Source organism: Tupaia chinensis, unplaced genomic scaffold (assembly GCF_000334495.1).
Source record: "Tupaia chinensis unplaced genomic scaffold, TupChi_1.0 Scaffold000054_1, whole genome shotgun sequence".
In the NCBI taxonomy this organism is placed as follows: Eukaryota; Metazoa; Chordata; class Mammalia; order Scandentia; family Tupaiidae; genus Tupaia; species Tupaia belangeri.
In genome coordinates, this window is record NW_006159512.1 from 1,808,209 (window position 1) to 1,826,739 (window position 18,531).

The 18,531-nt window shown below is 37.0% G+C and overlaps 1 protein-coding gene across 1 annotated transcript in view; it reads left to right on the top strand.

The window, feature by feature from the left end:
• Positions 1-18,531, top strand: part of TMPO (thymopoietin) — a 37,964-nt gene that overhangs the window by 7,707 nt on the left and 11,726 nt on the right. The window contains exons 3-5 of the mRNA XM_027775551.1: positions 894-1,020; positions 5,309-5,464; positions 11,557-11,654. Of these exons, the coding sequence (XP_027631352.1) occupies positions 894-1,020; positions 5,309-5,464; positions 11,557-11,654 (381 nt within the window). The remainder of the gene's footprint in view (positions 1-893; positions 1,021-5,308; positions 5,465-11,556; positions 11,655-18,531) is intronic.

An 18,531-nucleotide genomic window follows, 5' to 3' on the forward strand; every position in this document is an offset into this window, starting at 1 on the left:
AGAGAGAGGTTTTTGCTATAGGGCACATGCACTCGCCAGACAGAGACAGAAAGCGAGGAATCACCGCCCAGGGGGGATGGCCACTCCGCAATCTCTTCTCCTCCATTCTCCTCTCAGGATCTTGGGCATGCACACACACACACCCGGCGTGAGTTTAAGCCGCCGAACTGTGGTCGACTGTGTGGGAGTCCAGCGACATATCCATTACGCTAACTGCTGGTCCCAAAAAATTATTTGCTTTAAGAAATGCAATATGGGGCCAGCAGGTGGTTTGCTCATTAAGGTGCCAGGCTTTCACGAAGCAGCCAGCTGTAGTTCAAGTCCTGGACCTGGTGGCCTGTTTTCCCACTTTCTCGAGCGTATGTGCCCTATAGCAAGTTAAATATAATCATAATAAATAAAATGAAAAAAAAAGTACTATATGATTTTTGGTTGGTTATTTGAAAGACATCAAGCATAAAGTTTTATTATAATACAGATATATTGAGGTTGCTGGAAAAATCATGATGCATTTTTGCATAGAAAAATATGTCTTGACTTTCCCAACAACCTCATATGGTGTTATCCAAATTCATGTAATTTTGCTTTTTATTTGTCTTTTTGAATTTTTGGTGTCATTACTACCTTTTCAGATAGGTAGTCCAAATGAGACTATTTTAACAATAAAGTCCTTAAAATTGGAATTACTTGCTTAGCAATTAGATTTGTATGATTACAATTGAAATTAGAAAATGTCTAAATACTGAGCTGCTTGTAATTTAATCACACTGCTAAGACCTAAACTATAAATCAATTCAGAGGTAAATTTACTTGTTTATTATATAGAGTTTATTTCTTTAGTAAATGAATACTTGTTAATTCATGTAGAACTTATAACTGGACTTTCTTTACAGAAAGCCACAAAAAAAACTGACAAACCCAGAATAGAAGATAAAGATGATCTAGATGTAACAGAACTCTCTAATGAAGATCTTCTGGACCAGCTTGTGAAGTATGGAGTGAATCCTGGCCCTATTGTGGGTAAGTTAATGACATTAAAATTATTTTTCTATGAAGAAGGGTCCAGAAGTGTTTTTCCCTCTTGCTTAGCAATTACAAGTTGGACTCTTAGGGCCAGTCTGGCATTAACCAGTAAAATGACCAGGAACTTCATTATTTTAAGTCTGAGAGGGGGAAGTAAAATGAGAGTATTAAACTATGTAATCTTGAGAATTAGACTTGTTAATATAACTCAAATAATTTAGTTCCTAGCATATTGCTCTTTCAATTAGCATTAGAAGTACCTTTTTTGTTTTTTTGGAGAGGTTTTTGCTGTAGGGTGTGTGTGTTCAACAGAAAGACACAGAGAGACAGAAAGTGAAAAATCACCCCCTAGGGAGGATGGCTACACTGCAATCCCTTCTCCTCCATTTTCCTCTTGGGATCTTGGGCACACATGTATACCCACCTGGCATGAGTTTAAGCCACCGGGTCCAGGACTTGAACTGCGGGTGACTACAAGGGAGTCCAGCGACATAGCCATAGTGCCAACTGCTAGTCCCAGAAGTACCCCCCCCCTTTTTTTTTTTAATTTGACCAGAGAGAGAGGGAAAATGAGAAAGCAGGCCTCTAGGTCCAGAATTTGAACTACAGTCCACCATATAGGAGTCCAGCATCTTAACCACCACACCACCTGCTATTCCCAGCATTAGGAGTACCTTTTTCCTTTCTTTCTTTCTTTCTTTTCCCCTTTTCTTTCTTTCCTTTTTAAAAGAGAATTATTTACTTAATTTTACTTATCATTATTATTGTTTTTTGTTTGTGACAAGGCTTACATACTCACCAGAGAGAGGTGCAGAGAGTGAGAAAGTGAGAACAGAAGCCGCTAGGTCCAGGACTTGAGCCGTGGTCAGCGATGTGGGAGTTCAGCACCTTAACCACCAGGCCACCTGCTGGCCCAAAGAGTACCTTTTAAAACACCCTCTTGAATACTCTAAAGAACAAACCAGGGTCAAGTTATGATGTAGTTAGAGTAACTGGATCCCACATGACCAGCTTTGTGATTTGAATCCTGGACCTGGCAACCTAAAAACATACTGACCGCATATGTGTGCGTGCACAAAATCCTGAGAGGAGAATGAAGGAGAAAGGATTGTGGCATGGCCATCCTCCCTGGGAAATGCTTTCTCATTTACTCTTGCTACCAGCCCCTACCCTCTGTAAGCACACATGCTCTATAGCAAATTAAATAATAAAGAAAAAAACTGAAAAAGAAAACTTAGCACCAAATACACTGTTTTTTGTTTTGTTTTGTTTTGTTTTGTTTTTGAGAGTTTTTTTTGCTATAGGGTGCGTGCGCTTGCTGGACAGACAGAGAGAGACATAGAGACAGAAAGCGAGAAATCACCCCCCCAGAGGGGATGGTCATGCCGCAATCCCTTCTCCTCCATTCTCTCGGGATCTTGGGCATGCACGCACACGCGCCCGGCGTGAATTTCAAACCACCGGGTCCGGTATGCAAACCACGGTTGACTATGTGGGAGTCCAGCGACATAGCCATTACGCTTACTGCTGGTTCCTGAGAGTGAGATGGACTCGATGCCACAATCCTCCAGCCTCCATAGGTTTTTGCCGTAGGGCGGGCGCCACCACGCCCTGGGTTTTTTTTTTTATCATTTGTTTACTTTTAGTTGTGCAAGGTTGATTTTGGAGGATTTTTTATTTATTTATTTATTTTTAAGGGAGAGATTTTTGTTGTAGGGGACGTGCACTCACTAGAGAGATAGAGACAGAAAGTGAGAAATCACCCCCCGAGGGAGATAACCATCCTCCTCCATTCTCTTGGGATTTTGGGCATGCATGTACATGCATCTAGTGTAAGTTTTAAGCCACCGGGTCCATGACTCGAACTGGAGATTTGGTGGTTTTTCCTATAGCTGTAAACAGGAAGTTTGAATGTTTTAATTTATGCGTTGTTTCCAAATAAGTTATAACAAGTCTATTAGTGTAATTACCAACAGACATTTGATACCCTTTTTTAAATTTAAAATTCCAAAAGAGAAACACTGAAGTTTGTGCATTGTACGTCAATATAAACTAAATTAAATTTCTGCACGTCACTTTTTATCTTAAGACTACCTATATAACATATCTAGATATGTGATATTTCTAAAACATCCATTTTCATTTTACTTAATTCAGAAAAGTTAATGAATTATCTATAGTTAGTGTAAAACAGAAAAGCTACTTTTTAATTGTCGTTGATACTGAAATGTGTTAAGAATTTGTGTGTAATCAATTTTGCTTTGTAATTTCTATTTATCATGGATTTTCTATAAAAAGATATCTTAATGGCAAAGTAGTTACAGTTAAATATGACTTAAATAACTTTACTTTTGACCATAACTGAATAGTTACTTATATAGATATATTAATGTCTTTGTGTTGTAAGAGTGTAATCATATTCGTACTTGAGAGGAGGGGTACAATCTGTTTATAAAAATGATTTTTTAGGCCAGCAGGTGGTTGAGGCGCTGGATCCTACATACCTAACTCTGTGGTTTGAGTCCTAGACTGCAAGGCTTAAGAAAGATGCTGGGAACATGTGCATCCATACCTGAAATCCCAAGAGGAGAATTGCAGAGAGAGATTGCAGTGTGGCCAAATCCTCTGGGGGGATGATTTCTCCCTTTTCCACCTCTCTCTGGCGAGTGTATGTGCCCTATGGTAAAAACCTTTAAAAAAAAAATGTTTCTGCATAAGTAGGTACTCTAGGTAGAAGAGGTTCAGCATCCCTAATCTGAAAATTTAGTTGTTCCAGTTACTCTGAAACTTTAGAGTGCCAATATAACACTATAAGTGGAAAATTCCACACCTTGCCTCGTGAACAGGTTGCAGTCAAGACAAAAGGCACATAATACACAGTTCATTCATTATCCTGTAGGGGAAAAAAGACTGCCTTCAGCTGCAGTACATGCCCAGACTACCGAAGGTAACTCAGGTGTATACGAATATTCCAAAGGATCTTGGATAATGTATTCTCAACCTGTAGTGGAGAAAATATACAAAGTTCAAGACAAATACTCAGCTAGGTGCCCAGCCTTAGTAGTGCAGAAGATAGTATACCGACCTACAAAGCTAGAAAAAGCCACATAGTTGACAGCAGGTTTGGATCCCCAGCCTATTGACCTAAAACATACCAAGTGCACCAAGATCCTAACAACTGGAGGAAAGGGAATACAGTATGACAAGACTTGCTGAAGGTGTCTGCTTCTCTCTCTTTTACATGTTCTATCATGAATAAAATAAACTTTAAAAAAAAAAAAGACTCAAAAGAATGGGCCAGCAGGTAGCATGGAGGTTAAGCCACAGGATCCCATGTGGCTGGTTGAGCTATTGGAGTCCTGGACCCAGAAACTTGAAAATCACATCACGTGCCTGTAACGTGTGCCCAAAATCCAAAGAAGAGACTAATGGAGAAAGGATTGTGGTGGGCCAGCCTGTTGGGGGGAGATTTCTCAGTTTTCCTCTCTCTCTTTCTCTCTGGTGAGCGCACTCACCCTGTAGCAAAAACTGAAGGGAACCAAACAACAACAAAAAAAAAAACCTCAGGATGGCGCCTCGGTGGAAGGTGACCTATACAGTAAGGCCTATATCAGTCTACTGCGTATTCCATACTATTGAAGCAAAAACATTGTTACAATTATTAAAATCCCAGGAAAATATTTATTTTAGAAAGAGTTCATAGGGCCAGCAGATGGTGTATGGTACGCCACTGTACTGCCACATGGCTGACCGCGGTTTCAGTCCCAGACCTAGTGGCTTAAAGTTTACACTGGGCATATGTGTGTGCATTCCCAAACTCCTAGGAGAAGGAATTACGGCATGACCATCTCCCTGGGGAGTGATTTCTCATGTTCCCTCTCACTGTTTCGGTCTCTCTTTCTCTAGGGAGCGCACACGTCCTAAGGCAAAAACCTCTGTGAAAATGAAAGACTCCATTATGTTTTTTTTTTTTTTAGTTATTTTTAAATAATTATTTAATTTTGTCCATTATTATTATTGTTTTTATTTTATCAGAGAGAGAGAGGCGCACACAGAGTGAGAGGGAGAAAGTGAGAAAGTTAGCTACTGGGTCCAGTACTCAAACTGCAATTGGCCACGTGAGAGTCCATCTCCTCAACCATCACGCCACTTGCCAGCCCCAATTATGTGGTGTTTTTAAACACTAAAAAAAGGAAAAAGTAAACTTAAAATATTGCTGAAGGTAATTTCTGAGCTGGACATGTAAGGCTTGGCAGGCACTAAAGCAAGTTCTTCCTTAATACAGGAACAACCAGGAAGCTATATGAGAAAAAACTATTGAAACTGAGAGAACAAGGGACAGAATCAAGATCTTCGACTCCTCTGCCAACAATTTCTTCTTCAGAAAATACGAGGCAGAATGGAAGTAATGACTCTGACAGATACAGTGACAACGAAGAAGGTAAAACGTAAAATGATGTTAAATCAAATAAATTTCATTCTTTTTCAGGCTCATATAGTGATCATGAAGAAGGTAAAATTTAAAACAATATTAGAGAAATACATGTAATTTTTGTTCATATCATTAGAGTAATCCTCCAAGTAATTTGATTTGAATGCTTTTTGTTGAGAATTCTAAGAAACAAGAGTTCAAATGTCTTAATTTTTAATCACCTAAAATTGCCAATTAACTATCTTACTTGTTTTAAATCTCATTTTTTAAAGAATTGAGTATTACATGTAAAGGCAAAGTCCCCCCACATACACTTACTTTTTTCCTATTTCCACAGAACCAGTCACATTATTATACTTTTATATACTCAGATAGATCTAGATAGATGGTATTGTTTTGCAATTTAAAAATTTATATAGGTAATACATTTAAGTCTTATTACTTGCTTTTCTTTGTAGTATATTTTTCTTTCTTACTGATTGTTATATATTTGTTTATCCCTTGTAATTAATATATTGTGGTAGCATATGTTAGGAATATGGCATAATTTCTTTGTTCTCTATTGACACAGTTTACAGTTTTAGCAAGATAATGTGATTTCAAAGCAATTTTAAAAGCAGATGTTTTTGGCAATGTTTTTACTAGATTATATACTATTTTAAGAATATTTGACCATGATATTTAAGTATTTTCTTAAGAATTGTACATGAAATAAATGTCCTTTGAAAAATCATTGTAAGTACAGTCTGATATTTATAAACTTCTAATTCATAATGAATGTATTTGTTATTTAATTTGATCCAAATTGCTTATATCTCCATAAGCATTGCCTGCCAGGGCATAGTCTACTGGGTTGGTTGTTCAGAATATGAAATAGAGTCTTTTCTTCAACAGCTCTATTTTAGCAAGGAGGCAGAAACTAAAATTATCTCAAACACAGGTAATGCTTAAACTTCCTGCCTCTTTTGCCTCTACAGGAAAGAAGAAAGAATACAAGAAAGTGAAGTCCACTAGGGATTGTGTTCCTTTTTCTGAACTTTCAACTACTCCCTCTGGTGGATTTTTTCAGGGTATTTCTTTTCCTGAAATTTCCACTTGTCCTCCTGTGGGCAGGACTGAACTACAGGCAGCTAAGGAACTATATACTTCTAAGGGAGACCCACCTAGGGAGCCTTTTATTGCCACAACCTTGCCTGGTAGAGAAAGGTTATTTAAGTTAGCCTCTGGAGGGAACTTGTTTGATTCCTCTAAGTCTAGCCATGATAGTTGTTTAGAGAAAAGTTCTTCATCATCTCAGCCTGAACTCGCTACCATGTTGGTCGCTTCTGCACCTTCTCCTTCACTGATTAAAGAAACCACCACTACTTGCTATAAAGACATGGTAGAAAATATTTACTGTGGAGAGAAAAGTGGAATTCAGCCATTACGGACTGAGCAGTCCCATGTTTCAGATCAATCGATTCTCTCCAGTAAAAGGAAAGTACTAGAAGAGTCTGAGAGATCTCAAGTAATTTCTCCACCACTTGCTCAGGCAATCAGAGATTATGTCAATTCTCTATTGGTCCAGAGTGGGGTTGGTGGTTTGCCTGGAACTTCTAACTCTGTTCCCCCACTGGATGTAGAAAACATATGGAAGAGAATTGACCCATCTGATTTTCACAAAACTGAATCCCTGTCTCCTCCACGAAAATTCCCTAGACTCAGTGAAAAGTCAGTAGAGGAAGGGGATTCAGGTTCCTCCGTTGCATTTCAGAGCATACCTGCATCTGAAGTGATGTCATCTTTTGCCAAAACTGTTGTCTTACATTCGCTCACTACCTTAGGCATAGAAATGTCTAAGGACTCACAGCATAATAGAATAGGTACCTCGGAACTATCCTTTCCTTTCCATGAATCTATTTTAAAAGTAATTGAAGAGGAGTGGCAGCAAATTGACAGGCAGCTGCCTTCTTTGGCATGCAAGTATCCAATTTCTTCCAAAGAGGCAACACGAATATTATCAGTTCCAAAAGTAGATGATGAAATCCAAGGGTTTATTTCTGAAACCACTCTACCAGCAGGCATTCAGGCAGCCTCTACTGAGTCTTGTGATAAACAGTTGAATTTGGCACTCTGTAGATCATACGAAGCTGCAGCATCAGCATTGCAGATTGCAACCCACATGGCCTTTGTAGCTAAGGCTATGCAGGCAGATATCAGTCAGGCTGCACAGATTCTTAGCTCAGATCCTAGTCGTATGCACCAGGCACTTGGGACTCTGAGCAAAACTTATGATGCAGCCTCCTTTCTTTGTGAAGCTGCATTTGATGAAGTGAAGATGGCTGCCCATTCCATGGGGTCTTCCACTTTAGGTCTCCGATATCTCTCGCTGAAAGAGTGCAAAATTAATCCAGCTTTGAAGACTAAGCTAGCTGTTACTCCATTTAGAGGTGGAACATTATTTGGAGGAGAAGTATGCAAAGTAGTTAAAAAGCGTGGAAATAAACACAAATAAAGTTAAGAACAAAAATGGTATTTTTGATGTGGGGAATTGAGGAGCTTTTCTAGAAATTTTAGTTATTTTCATGCCAGAATTTTCTTATAAGGCCTGCTTAGTTTCCAAGTTTGGCTAATTTCAAAATGTTGTTTCTACCCATGAAATTACAGTTTTAAGAATAATTGCCTATATAGAACTGCTTTTTTTCCTCCACAGATTTGCACAGATAGAAAGCCCTAGAACAAGAAAGCCTTCTAGATCACGTATTTGTCTCATAAATAATGTGCTATTTCCTATTTTACTTATGCTTTTGCAACTCCTTAAAATCTGAGAACATTCCAATAGATAAGTAGTCTTTGCTGTTTTTAATAATACCATATGCATTATTTTTTAGATCTAAGACAGAATTAACCACTTGTTGCATATTCAAAACAATGATTTTCTTTTTTATACTTCAATATAAGTATCTTTTTACCTTCTGGAACTTGTCTACGTTTCTCCTCATTTTTTCTTACTTATATCTGCAACGTCATTCATAATCTAGGTTAATACAACTCAAAGTGCCAATTTATAAACTTATTGATTCAAAGATAAGCATGCACAAAAATTTAAATTTAGAAACACTTTTTCAGTCAGTCGCAGGATTTTGTACTAAGATTTTATTGATAGTGAAAGCAATGTATTAGTTTACATTCAGATGCAAGTGCCTCACTTCTTCATGGACTGGTACCAAATAGTTCTTGGATCAGTACCAGTCCATGGGTCTCATTCTGAGAAACATACAGCCCTCCAGGATCATAGATATTCTGGGATAGCCCATACTGACTCTCAGTTTATTTTATTAGATAAACTAGACATTAGAAATACTGATTTTTCAAAAAAATGTATAATATTTCTCTTTCAAGATATGTTGTATGTCATGGATGATCAGTCTTAACAACCTAGGCTCTAAAAGCAAATTTATTTTTAAAACTGTAAGAAATCATACTATATTGCAGTGTCTGCGTGTCTGTATAAAGCAGTGTATTATTCTCTGTTTTCATTTCTGATTGTAAGATAAGAGAATCTTAACTGTAGAGGCGTTGTGGAAAATGGTAGTCTTAAGCGTAACAAAATTTGGTCCCCCGGGGATTTCTTCTAGCCATTATTATATTTTAGACTTCACATGTTCATCTTTGTAGCTTTTTGGTAGTAATTTTATTTGTTACTGTCTTCTGAAATGTACATGTATACATGTACCTACTAAGTGCTATGTGATTTTTTTTTTAATGTCTTACTGTAGAATGCTTCTGCAAATTCAATAAAGTTGTTAAATTTTAACAGTTTTGTGTGGTCTCCAAATGTGTGTTTTATTATTGGAGTTGCAACACGTTATTTCTGGATGAACATCCTCTCTCCATTTAGTCATTGAAACTTACTTTACATTTGAATGGTATAATTGAAAATATCGTAAATATTATTTTTTGTGTAGTTTTCTATTTGAAGACTATGTGCTTTTCAGTTTGGTTTTTCTGTTGTTCGTTTTTTTCTTTGTTTGTTTGTTTAGGTTTTTTTTGCCGTAGTGTGCATGTGCTTTCAGGAGAGAGACAAGAGAGAGGGAAAGTGAGAAATCACTCCCCAGGGGAAACGGCCACTCTACCATTTCCCTCCCCCCCCCCAGGGGGAATGGCCACATGGCAGTTTCTTCTCCATTCTCAGGATTTGGGGCACACATACACACATACCTGGCATGATTTTCAAGCCACCAGGTGTGCGTCCCGTGGTTGGCCTTGTGGGAATCCAAGCTCCTTAACTACCATACCACCTGCTGGCCCAAAGACCATGTCTTTAACTAGATACTGGAATGTATATTTGTAAGAAGAATTAATTTAGCCTGGTTCCTTATTTAGCTACTCAGTTTCCACTCAACTACCTTTTACTTCATGCTTTCTAATTCTTAGGTACTAAGTTGAAGCATAAAAATAGATTTTATAATGCTGAGGATTGTAACAAATACAGACATAGCAGTAGATTCATTAATAAAGTGTTTGAAGTACTATATAGATTCTGGACCGACAATTATTACACTGGAAAGTTAGCAAGATACATATAGCTGTATTGACTACCACTTCTTAGCACAACTACATTGAGTTCAAGCAAAACAACTTTGTTAAAGAGTTGACTCCATTCCTGTCTCTGGTAAGAGAGTAACTTCTGTTAGAGGTTTTAGAAATAACAACTGACACAGGTGGTGTATGGAGGTTAAGATGGCTGAATCTCACATGGCCGACTTCACAGTTTGAGTCCCATACCTAGCAGCTTGAAAATCAAAACTGGGTGTGTGTGTGTGTGTGTGTGTGTGTGTGTGTGTGCTCTAGATTCTAAGAGGAGAATAGAGGGAAAGGGGTTGCAGAGTGGCCGTTTCCCCTGGGGAGTGATTTCTCACTTTCCCTCTCTCTGGTGAATGCATGTACCCTATAGCAAGGAAAAAACAACAACAACTAAACTTTGCTCTACTGCAATAAAATGACTACAAGAATAAGGAAGATAAAATTTTAACCAGTCTTTAAAGATATTTAGCTCTTCAAACATTAATAAAATTAAGACTAGAAAAATGGAATATTAAAGTTATAAGAAATACGTATCTTTGAGTTGTCTGGTTAAAAATCCTCACGATGATAAACCAAATATTTAAGTACTGACTTCTCTTTAAAATGTTTTTATTTTGAGAAAGGGGAAGAGAAGTGACCCATGATTGGTTGTACTTTTCTCTGAACAAAATTTCTCATTACTTCCACTTTACCCAGGTTTCTTGTAACTACGTCTAAAAAGGAGGCAGGGCAGGGGTGAGGGAGGCGGGTGAGACTTGTACCACACCTACATATTAACAGCTACATAATAATATTGCTAGAGGCCTAATCTATAAGATCTTTACATTCTTAAAATTCCTTATAGTGGGCTAGCTGGTGGTATGGTATTTAAGGCAGCTGAATTCCACATGGTTGGCTGCTCAGTTCGAGTCCCAGTCGTGGCAACTTGAAAAACACACCATGTGTACCTGCTGAAAATCCTGAAAGGAGAAGGAAATGGAAGAGAAGGGATTGTGGCATGACCATCCCCCACTGGGGATTCTTTCTCACATTCTGTGTCTTCCTCTTTTCCAGCAAGTACATCCATAATCTGGGGTTTTTTTTTTCCTTTTTAATTCCTTATAGCTTTTTTCTTTCCACCTTCCATATTTAATGTACTAAGCTAACTTTTCCTATATAGTAGTAATGTTCTATATGGATAAAAAGGTGACAGCTATTTTAAATATTGTTTTCTGCATCTAAAATATTCTTAATGAAAAGTCTCCATAGGAGCAATTTGAATTCACTTTATATTTAAAGCTATTAGCCCCAGAAAATGGAAATGAAAATGAGTAGGAAGAAGTGATGATCAGATTAGAGATCAACAAAAATGGAATAAAGTAATAAAGGGAATTTTTTAAGATAAATTGCAGTTTAATTTTCTTCTATTGAGGTATTACCAATAGACAAATTTGTTTTTGTGTATTAATGTACCTAAAACCAGAGTTCCAAAGTAAAATGAGGATTATATAGTTTAATGTTTCAGATAGTAATGGTTTGTTCAATGTTATTTCCAGACTCTAAAATAGAGCTCAAGCTTGAGAAGAGAGAACCACTAAAGGGCAGAGCAAAGACTCCAGTAACACTCAAGCAAAGAAGAATTGAGCACAATCAGGTATCTTTAAATTTATGATCACTGTGTACAGGTATCAGTAATTTCCTGCCAACACTAATCTGTGTTTAAGTCTTTCATTAACAGTTGACACCCAAATTCCAGCATGTGCAATAAATTGTTAAGTGGCATTAGAAATTTGAACTATGAGTATTGTCATTAGTGTAGACTGGATACTACAAAAACAAGTATTTAATGTATGTTTCTTTTATGTTTGATTCTGTGCTAAGTGTGGTTCAAAGTCAGTCATGGCTTTTTAAAAAATTGTTTTTAATATTTATTTATTTGTTTTATTTTATTTATTTATTTTTTTAACTTGACCAGAGAAAGAGAGGGGGAAAGTGAGAAAGCAAGCCGCCAGGTCCAAGACTTGAATAGCAGCCAGTCATGTGGGAGTGTGGCACCTTTAACCATTATGCCACCTTTAACCACTATGCCACCTGCAGACCCCTAAATTTTTATTTTTAGTTAACACCTAGTGGACATTTTTGCAGTGTGGTATTTTAGTATATATTCAGTGGTCAAATCAAGGTAATTCACATATCCATCAACAGAAATATTTTATCAGTGCCTAAACACTACTGATAAAATTTCTCAAAAAGGCTAGGAAAAGGTTTTATATTTGTATCCCTGTCTCTGGATTTCTAACTTTGCTCATACTTTTACCAATTTTTGCTCTTTTCTTTAAACTCTGAGGATAGTCTGGCCCAAAGACCACACTGTTTTTCTTTCCACAATCCAGAGGAAAATTTACTTTTTTTAATTGCAGAAGAGACAAAGCACAGTTTTTAAAAAGGATAATGTGAGAAACTAAGGAGAAAACAAACATAGGCATAGATGGACCAGTTTATAGAGGACAAGTTATTGACTCTAATCTAGCATTGATTTTGCTGATGCTTTCAAGACAGTTATTCCTAGAGTAATTTTGTTACTTTTATTATTCTGTGTAGTTGAAAGATTTTTCTGGTTATTTATCTTTTTCCATTTTCTGCTTGTCATTTTTAAATACTCAGAAGTATTCTTGATTTCTTGAATCATGTCTCTGTTTGAGGTCGTTGACAAGTTGAATTTCAAAAATACTTGCTAAGACTGAATTTGGTGGGACCAGCAGTTAGCATAATGGCTATGTTGCTCGATTCCCATGTAGTCGATCACAGTTCGAGTCCCGGACCCAGTGGTTTAAACTCATGCCAGGCGCGTGTGCGTGCATGCCCAAGATCCCAAGAGGAGAATGAAGGAGAAGGAACTGCGGTGTGGCCATCCCCCCGGGGGTGATTTTTTTGCTTTCTGTCTCTGGCGATCGCATGCGCCCTGTAGCAAAAATCACTCAAAAAAAAAAAAAAAAAAAGAATTTGGTGGCTGTGGGGAATTTATAGAGCATTGAATGAAGTTTTTTAATCCAGAACTAAATACTTTGATATTTCATCTGTTTTTATGTAGTATTAGTAGCAAAGAGCTATAGGAGCAAACTGAAGAGTGGGGAAATAACAGCAAGAGAGATTAAGAAAATCTGGGTGGCCAGCTGGTGGTGTGGTGGTTTAAGATGGTTGGACAGCCGCATGGCCAATTGCATGGTTTGAGTCCCATAGCCAGTGGCTCAAAAAACACGCTGGCGCATGTACATGCCCCAGATCCTAAGAGGAGAATGGAGGAAAGGAGATTACAGTGTACAATGTGGTCATCCTTCCTGGGTAGGGAGGGTGCGTTTTCTCTCCTCCCTCTCCCCATTCTCCTTTCTCTGTCTCTGGCAAGCACACATGCACTACAACAACTTAAGAAAAACATAAATAAAAGAAATTGAGGAAAGACACTGAAATTGATAAGCATGTGTGGCCCGGAATACAGTTTCAGTTTCAGAAATATCTCAAATCAGGATCTAAATAAGATCTACATACCATGTTTTTTGTTTTGTTTTTCCCTAAGTCTATAACTATTCTCAATATTACCATCTCTAATCCCTCCAGTCTTATGAAGAAACTAAATCATTACAGGATTTCCCACATTTTGGATAAGACAGAATATTTCTTTATGTTATTTAATTTGTTCTGTACCCTTTATTTCCTGTAGACTGGGAATTAGACCTAGCAAGGCTTTCTGTGATGGTAGAAGTGTTCATACCTGGGTCACTCATTACATAGCCACTAGCTGTTGAATGCTTGGAATGTGGCGAGTGTAGCTGGGAAACAGCTCATCTTATTTAAGATTATTTAAGATTTTTTGGTTTACTTTTGGTTTTCTTGCCTTCTTTTTAATAATTATTTAATTTTATTAGTTTTTTTTTTTTTTTTTTTTTTTTTAATTTGTTACAGGGCATGTGTGCTCATGTGTGAGAGAGGGAGGGGAGAGAAAGCAAGCTACCAGGTCCAGGACACAAACTGCTGTCGACCATGTAGGAATTCAGCACTTAAACCATCATGCCATCTGCTGGCCCCAGCTTGCTTATTTTTTAAATTCACGATCAACTGTAAGAATATGAAGGTGAGAGAGAATGAAAGAGGCCTTCCACCGCATTTGGTCATACTGCAATCACTTTCTTTCAGTCCTCTAGCCCATAGGATCTTAGGCACTTATGCATGTGCCCAACATATCTTAGGGTGACTATGCCTGATCCAATTCAAACCTCAGTTGCCATGTGGGATCTGGTTTCTCTTGAGCAGCTCATTACCACTGCACCACATAGCCAGTCCTAATTTAAATGTAAATAGCCACATACAGCTATTTGGCACAGCACAGACCTAGAAGTTTGGCTAGATTGGGACCAGCAGAAGGCATCATAGTTATGTCACTGGATTCCCACATGACTGTCCAGGGTTCGGGCCCCAGACCCAGTGGCTTAAAACTCAAGCCAGGTGCATGTGCGTAGTGCCCAAAATCCCGAGAGGAGAATGGAGAAGGGATTGTGGAGTGTCCATCTCCCCTGAGGGAGTGATTTTTTGCTTTCTATCTCTGGTGAGCACAGAGCACACCACCCTATAGCAAAAATCTCTCTTCAAAAAAAGAAAGAAGCTTGGCTAGATTTAGGTTTATTTTCATTGGCCAGAAAACTTTACATGATGTTCTGGTCTCTAGTGCATCATTTATCATTTTAGAAGGCATGTGATGTCCTTTATTTTTATAAAGAATTATTTTATTTATTTATTTATTCACTTATTTATTTATTTAAATCTGACCAAATAGGGACAGAGAGAGAGCGAGAGAGACGGAAAGTAAGGAAGCAAGCCACCAGGTCCAGGACTCGAACTGTGGTTGGCCACGTGGGAGTCCAATGCCCTTAACCACCATGCCACCTGCCAGCCCCAAGATGTTGTTTTGATGATGGTAAAATAATTCATTCATTCAGATGGTAAAATTCATTCATTCAGATGTCGAAAGGCTGTCTATAAAGTTCCACATCGCCCTTTCATACAGTGCTTCTAATAGCCATTGATGGTCTAGATCCTTTTTTTTTTTTGAGAGGTTTTTTTGCTATAGTGTGCATGCGCTCACTCAAAAGACAAAGAGACAGAGAGAAAGCAAGAAATCACCCCCGAGGGTGGATGGCCATGACACAATCCCTTCTCCATTCTCTTTTGGGATCTTGAGCATGCGTGCACATGCGCCCAACGTGAGTTTAAGCTACCGGGTCCAGGATTCGAACTGCAGTTGACTACATGGGAGTCCAGTAACATAGCCATTATGCCAACTGCTAGTCCCTAGATTCATTATTTTACTGGAGCTTGTAGTATGGTGATTTTTCTCATTTTCTCATTTCTTTACATCTATAACTAGAGTTTTCTTTATAAAGAACTTTCACCGTGTAGAAAAGCTATGAGAAAAGCCTCTATCCTTTTATTTGCTAGTTTTCAAACTAAAGTGCCCATGTCACTTCAAAAAATTATGTCCTTTTTTTAATATTATAGTTTTTATATATTTGATTTCTGATCGATTGAAGTCATTTTTATTTTAATGTTCACACTATGCTACCTTTAGCCAGTAGGAATTACTAAGTTCCCTGTATATTTTCATTATTTTTTCATTTGTCTCTGATAGTTTCTTGTTTCCTAGTATAGTAAGATATCTCAGATTCATATATATTTCTGCCTCATATCTGGAATCATTTTTCTAAGGAACCCTGATTTTTTTAAAACAAAAACTTTATTCAGTTCATTTTAAAAACATTGACAAAATAAATTGCAGTTGCAGTTTCACATATACCAAAAATAAAAGTGATATTTATAATAATGGCTTACAACGTAATGAAAAACTACAATTTCATAAGAAGATTGTAAACATTTTACACACTAGTCACACTATTCTCTTAGGCACATTGCCCCTTTGATGGCAGATAAATGAATAAATACACACTATTGTGAACTATTGGTATTATAGTCAATACAAAGAAAGGTTTAGTTTTTCTCATGTAAACAAAAGTTTATTGTATACAGTCTTTTTTTTTTCTTTCTTTCTTTTTTTTTTGATCTTACCACCCACTCTTCCAATTACTTTCCCCTCTTTACTGTCACTAGCCTCCATACCAGTCCTCTCCACTATCACATCTTTACATCTCTCAACCTCTGTCATAAAGCACAGACAGTCATTACAAATTGATTGGGGATATACAGTGTGTATCTTTTACAGTCTGGCTTATTTCACTCAACATTATTAAATCTATGTTTGTGCATTTTGAGTTGAACAGTAGGAGCTCATTGGTTCTTATAGCTGAATAATACTCCATAGTATGTATGTGTATGTATATATGTATATATATGCCATAGTTTTTCACCTGGTTACCAGTTTGGGGGCATTGAGGTTGGTTCCATGTTTTAGCAGTTATAAGTACAAGTGTAATAAACATGAATGTGCAAATGTCTTTTCAGTTGAGTGTTTTCTTTTCCTTTGGGTAGAAACCAAGAAGTGGAATTGCTGGGTCGTATGGAAGTTCTCTTTGTAGATTTTTGAGAAATTTCCATATTGTTTTCCATAGAAGTTGTACTGATTTATATTCTCACCAACAGTGTGAGAGTGTTTTGTTTTTCACCACAGCCCTGCCAACACTTAACATTCTTTATTTTTTTGATCCTAGTGATTGTAACTGGTGTTAAATGATATTTTGAGTTGAACAGTAGGAGCTCATTGGTTCTTATAGCTGAATAATACTCCATAGTATGTATGTGTATGTATATATGTATATATATGCCATAGTTTTTCACCTGGTTACCAGTTTGGGGGCATTGAGGTTGGTTCCATGTTTTAGCAGTTATAAGTACAAGTGTAATAAACATGAATGTGCAAATGTCTTTTCAGTTGAGTGTTTTCTTTTCCTTTGGGTAGAAACCAAGAAGTGGAATTGCTGGGTCGTATGGAAGTTCTCTTTGTAGATTTTTGAGAAATTTCCATATTGTTTTCCATAGAAGTTGTACTGATTTATATTCTCACCAACAGTGTGAGAGTGTTTTGTTTTTCACCACAGCCCTGCCAACACTTAACATTCTTTATTTTTTTGATCCTAGTGATTGTAACTGGTGTTAAATGATATCTCATTGTAGTTTTAATTTGCGTTTCTCTTATGATAAGAAACTGAACATTTTTTCATAAGGCTCTTGGTCATTCGTAAGTCTTCATTGGACAGTTGTCTATTTAATTAATTTGCCTGTTTCCCCTAAGAATTATTTAATTTTATTTATTTATCTTTTTAAAAATAATTATTTATTACATTTTATTTATTCATTCATTTATTTTAATTTGACCAAAGATGGGGGAAATGAGAAAGCAAGCCACCAGGTTCAGGACTCAAAACGTGTTCTGCCATGTGGGAATATCCAGTTTTTTAACCATCATGCCACCTGCTGGCTCCTCTATTATTACTTCATTTGACCAGAGAAAAAGCAAGAGGGGAAGTAAGAAAAAGTGCCACCAGGTCAGGACTCAAACTACCATGGGTCATGTGTGAGTCCAGTGCCTTAACCTCTGTGCTACCTGCTGGCCCCCGTTTGCCCATTTTAAATTGGATTATTTCTTTTTTTTAATGGGTGAGCTGCTTGAGTTCTCAGTGTATTCTAGATATCAATCCCTTATCTGAGGGATAATTTGCAAATAATTTTCTCCCATTCCCAGGGTTGTCTTTTCACTTTAGTTATAGTTTCTTTTGCTGTGAGAAAGACAAGTGGGATTGTATCAAGAAACCCTGATCTTTTAAATAGAAAGTATTATTTGCAGGCTACATTCTAGAAGCTAGAGTGTTTTTTCTACTGCATTGTCATTGCTTCTAGGCCTTTTTAGTATGTGTAACTAGGAAGTACTTGTTCTCTAAAAAGAAAAAAAAAATTTTTTTAATCAGTAATTTTTGTTACCAGTTGATAACTGATTTTTCTCCACATATATGTAATATATAATGATTAAACTAGGGTATTTGATATTCCCATCATCTCATCCATTTGTAACATTATATATATAATAAGTAGTTGTTAATTACATTCTCTCTCCTGTATTTTATAACACTAGACATTGTTCCTGTCTATCTGCAATTTTCTTTTAATTAATCAACATACTTCTACTTCCACCTGTCCATCTCAGCATCCCATAGTCATTTTATGTCTCTACTTCAATGAGATCATTTTTTCCAGTTTGTGTTTATGAGGGAGAACATGTATTTCTCTTTCTGTACCTGGCTTATTTCTCTTAACATATATAAATATAGATTTTCTGGCTTTTGGGTGTTATGCCTGAATCTCTTTTCTCTTGTGTTGAGAATCTTGGCTCTTAAAATTATATTGTTACCTATGTAAGTATTGCAACATTTATATATGTTTGTATGCATGCACATGTGTGTATAAATGGAAATATATGTTTCAGAATAATGTAGTATTATAGATGGAGGGTTTTTTTTTAGTTTAGAAATCCA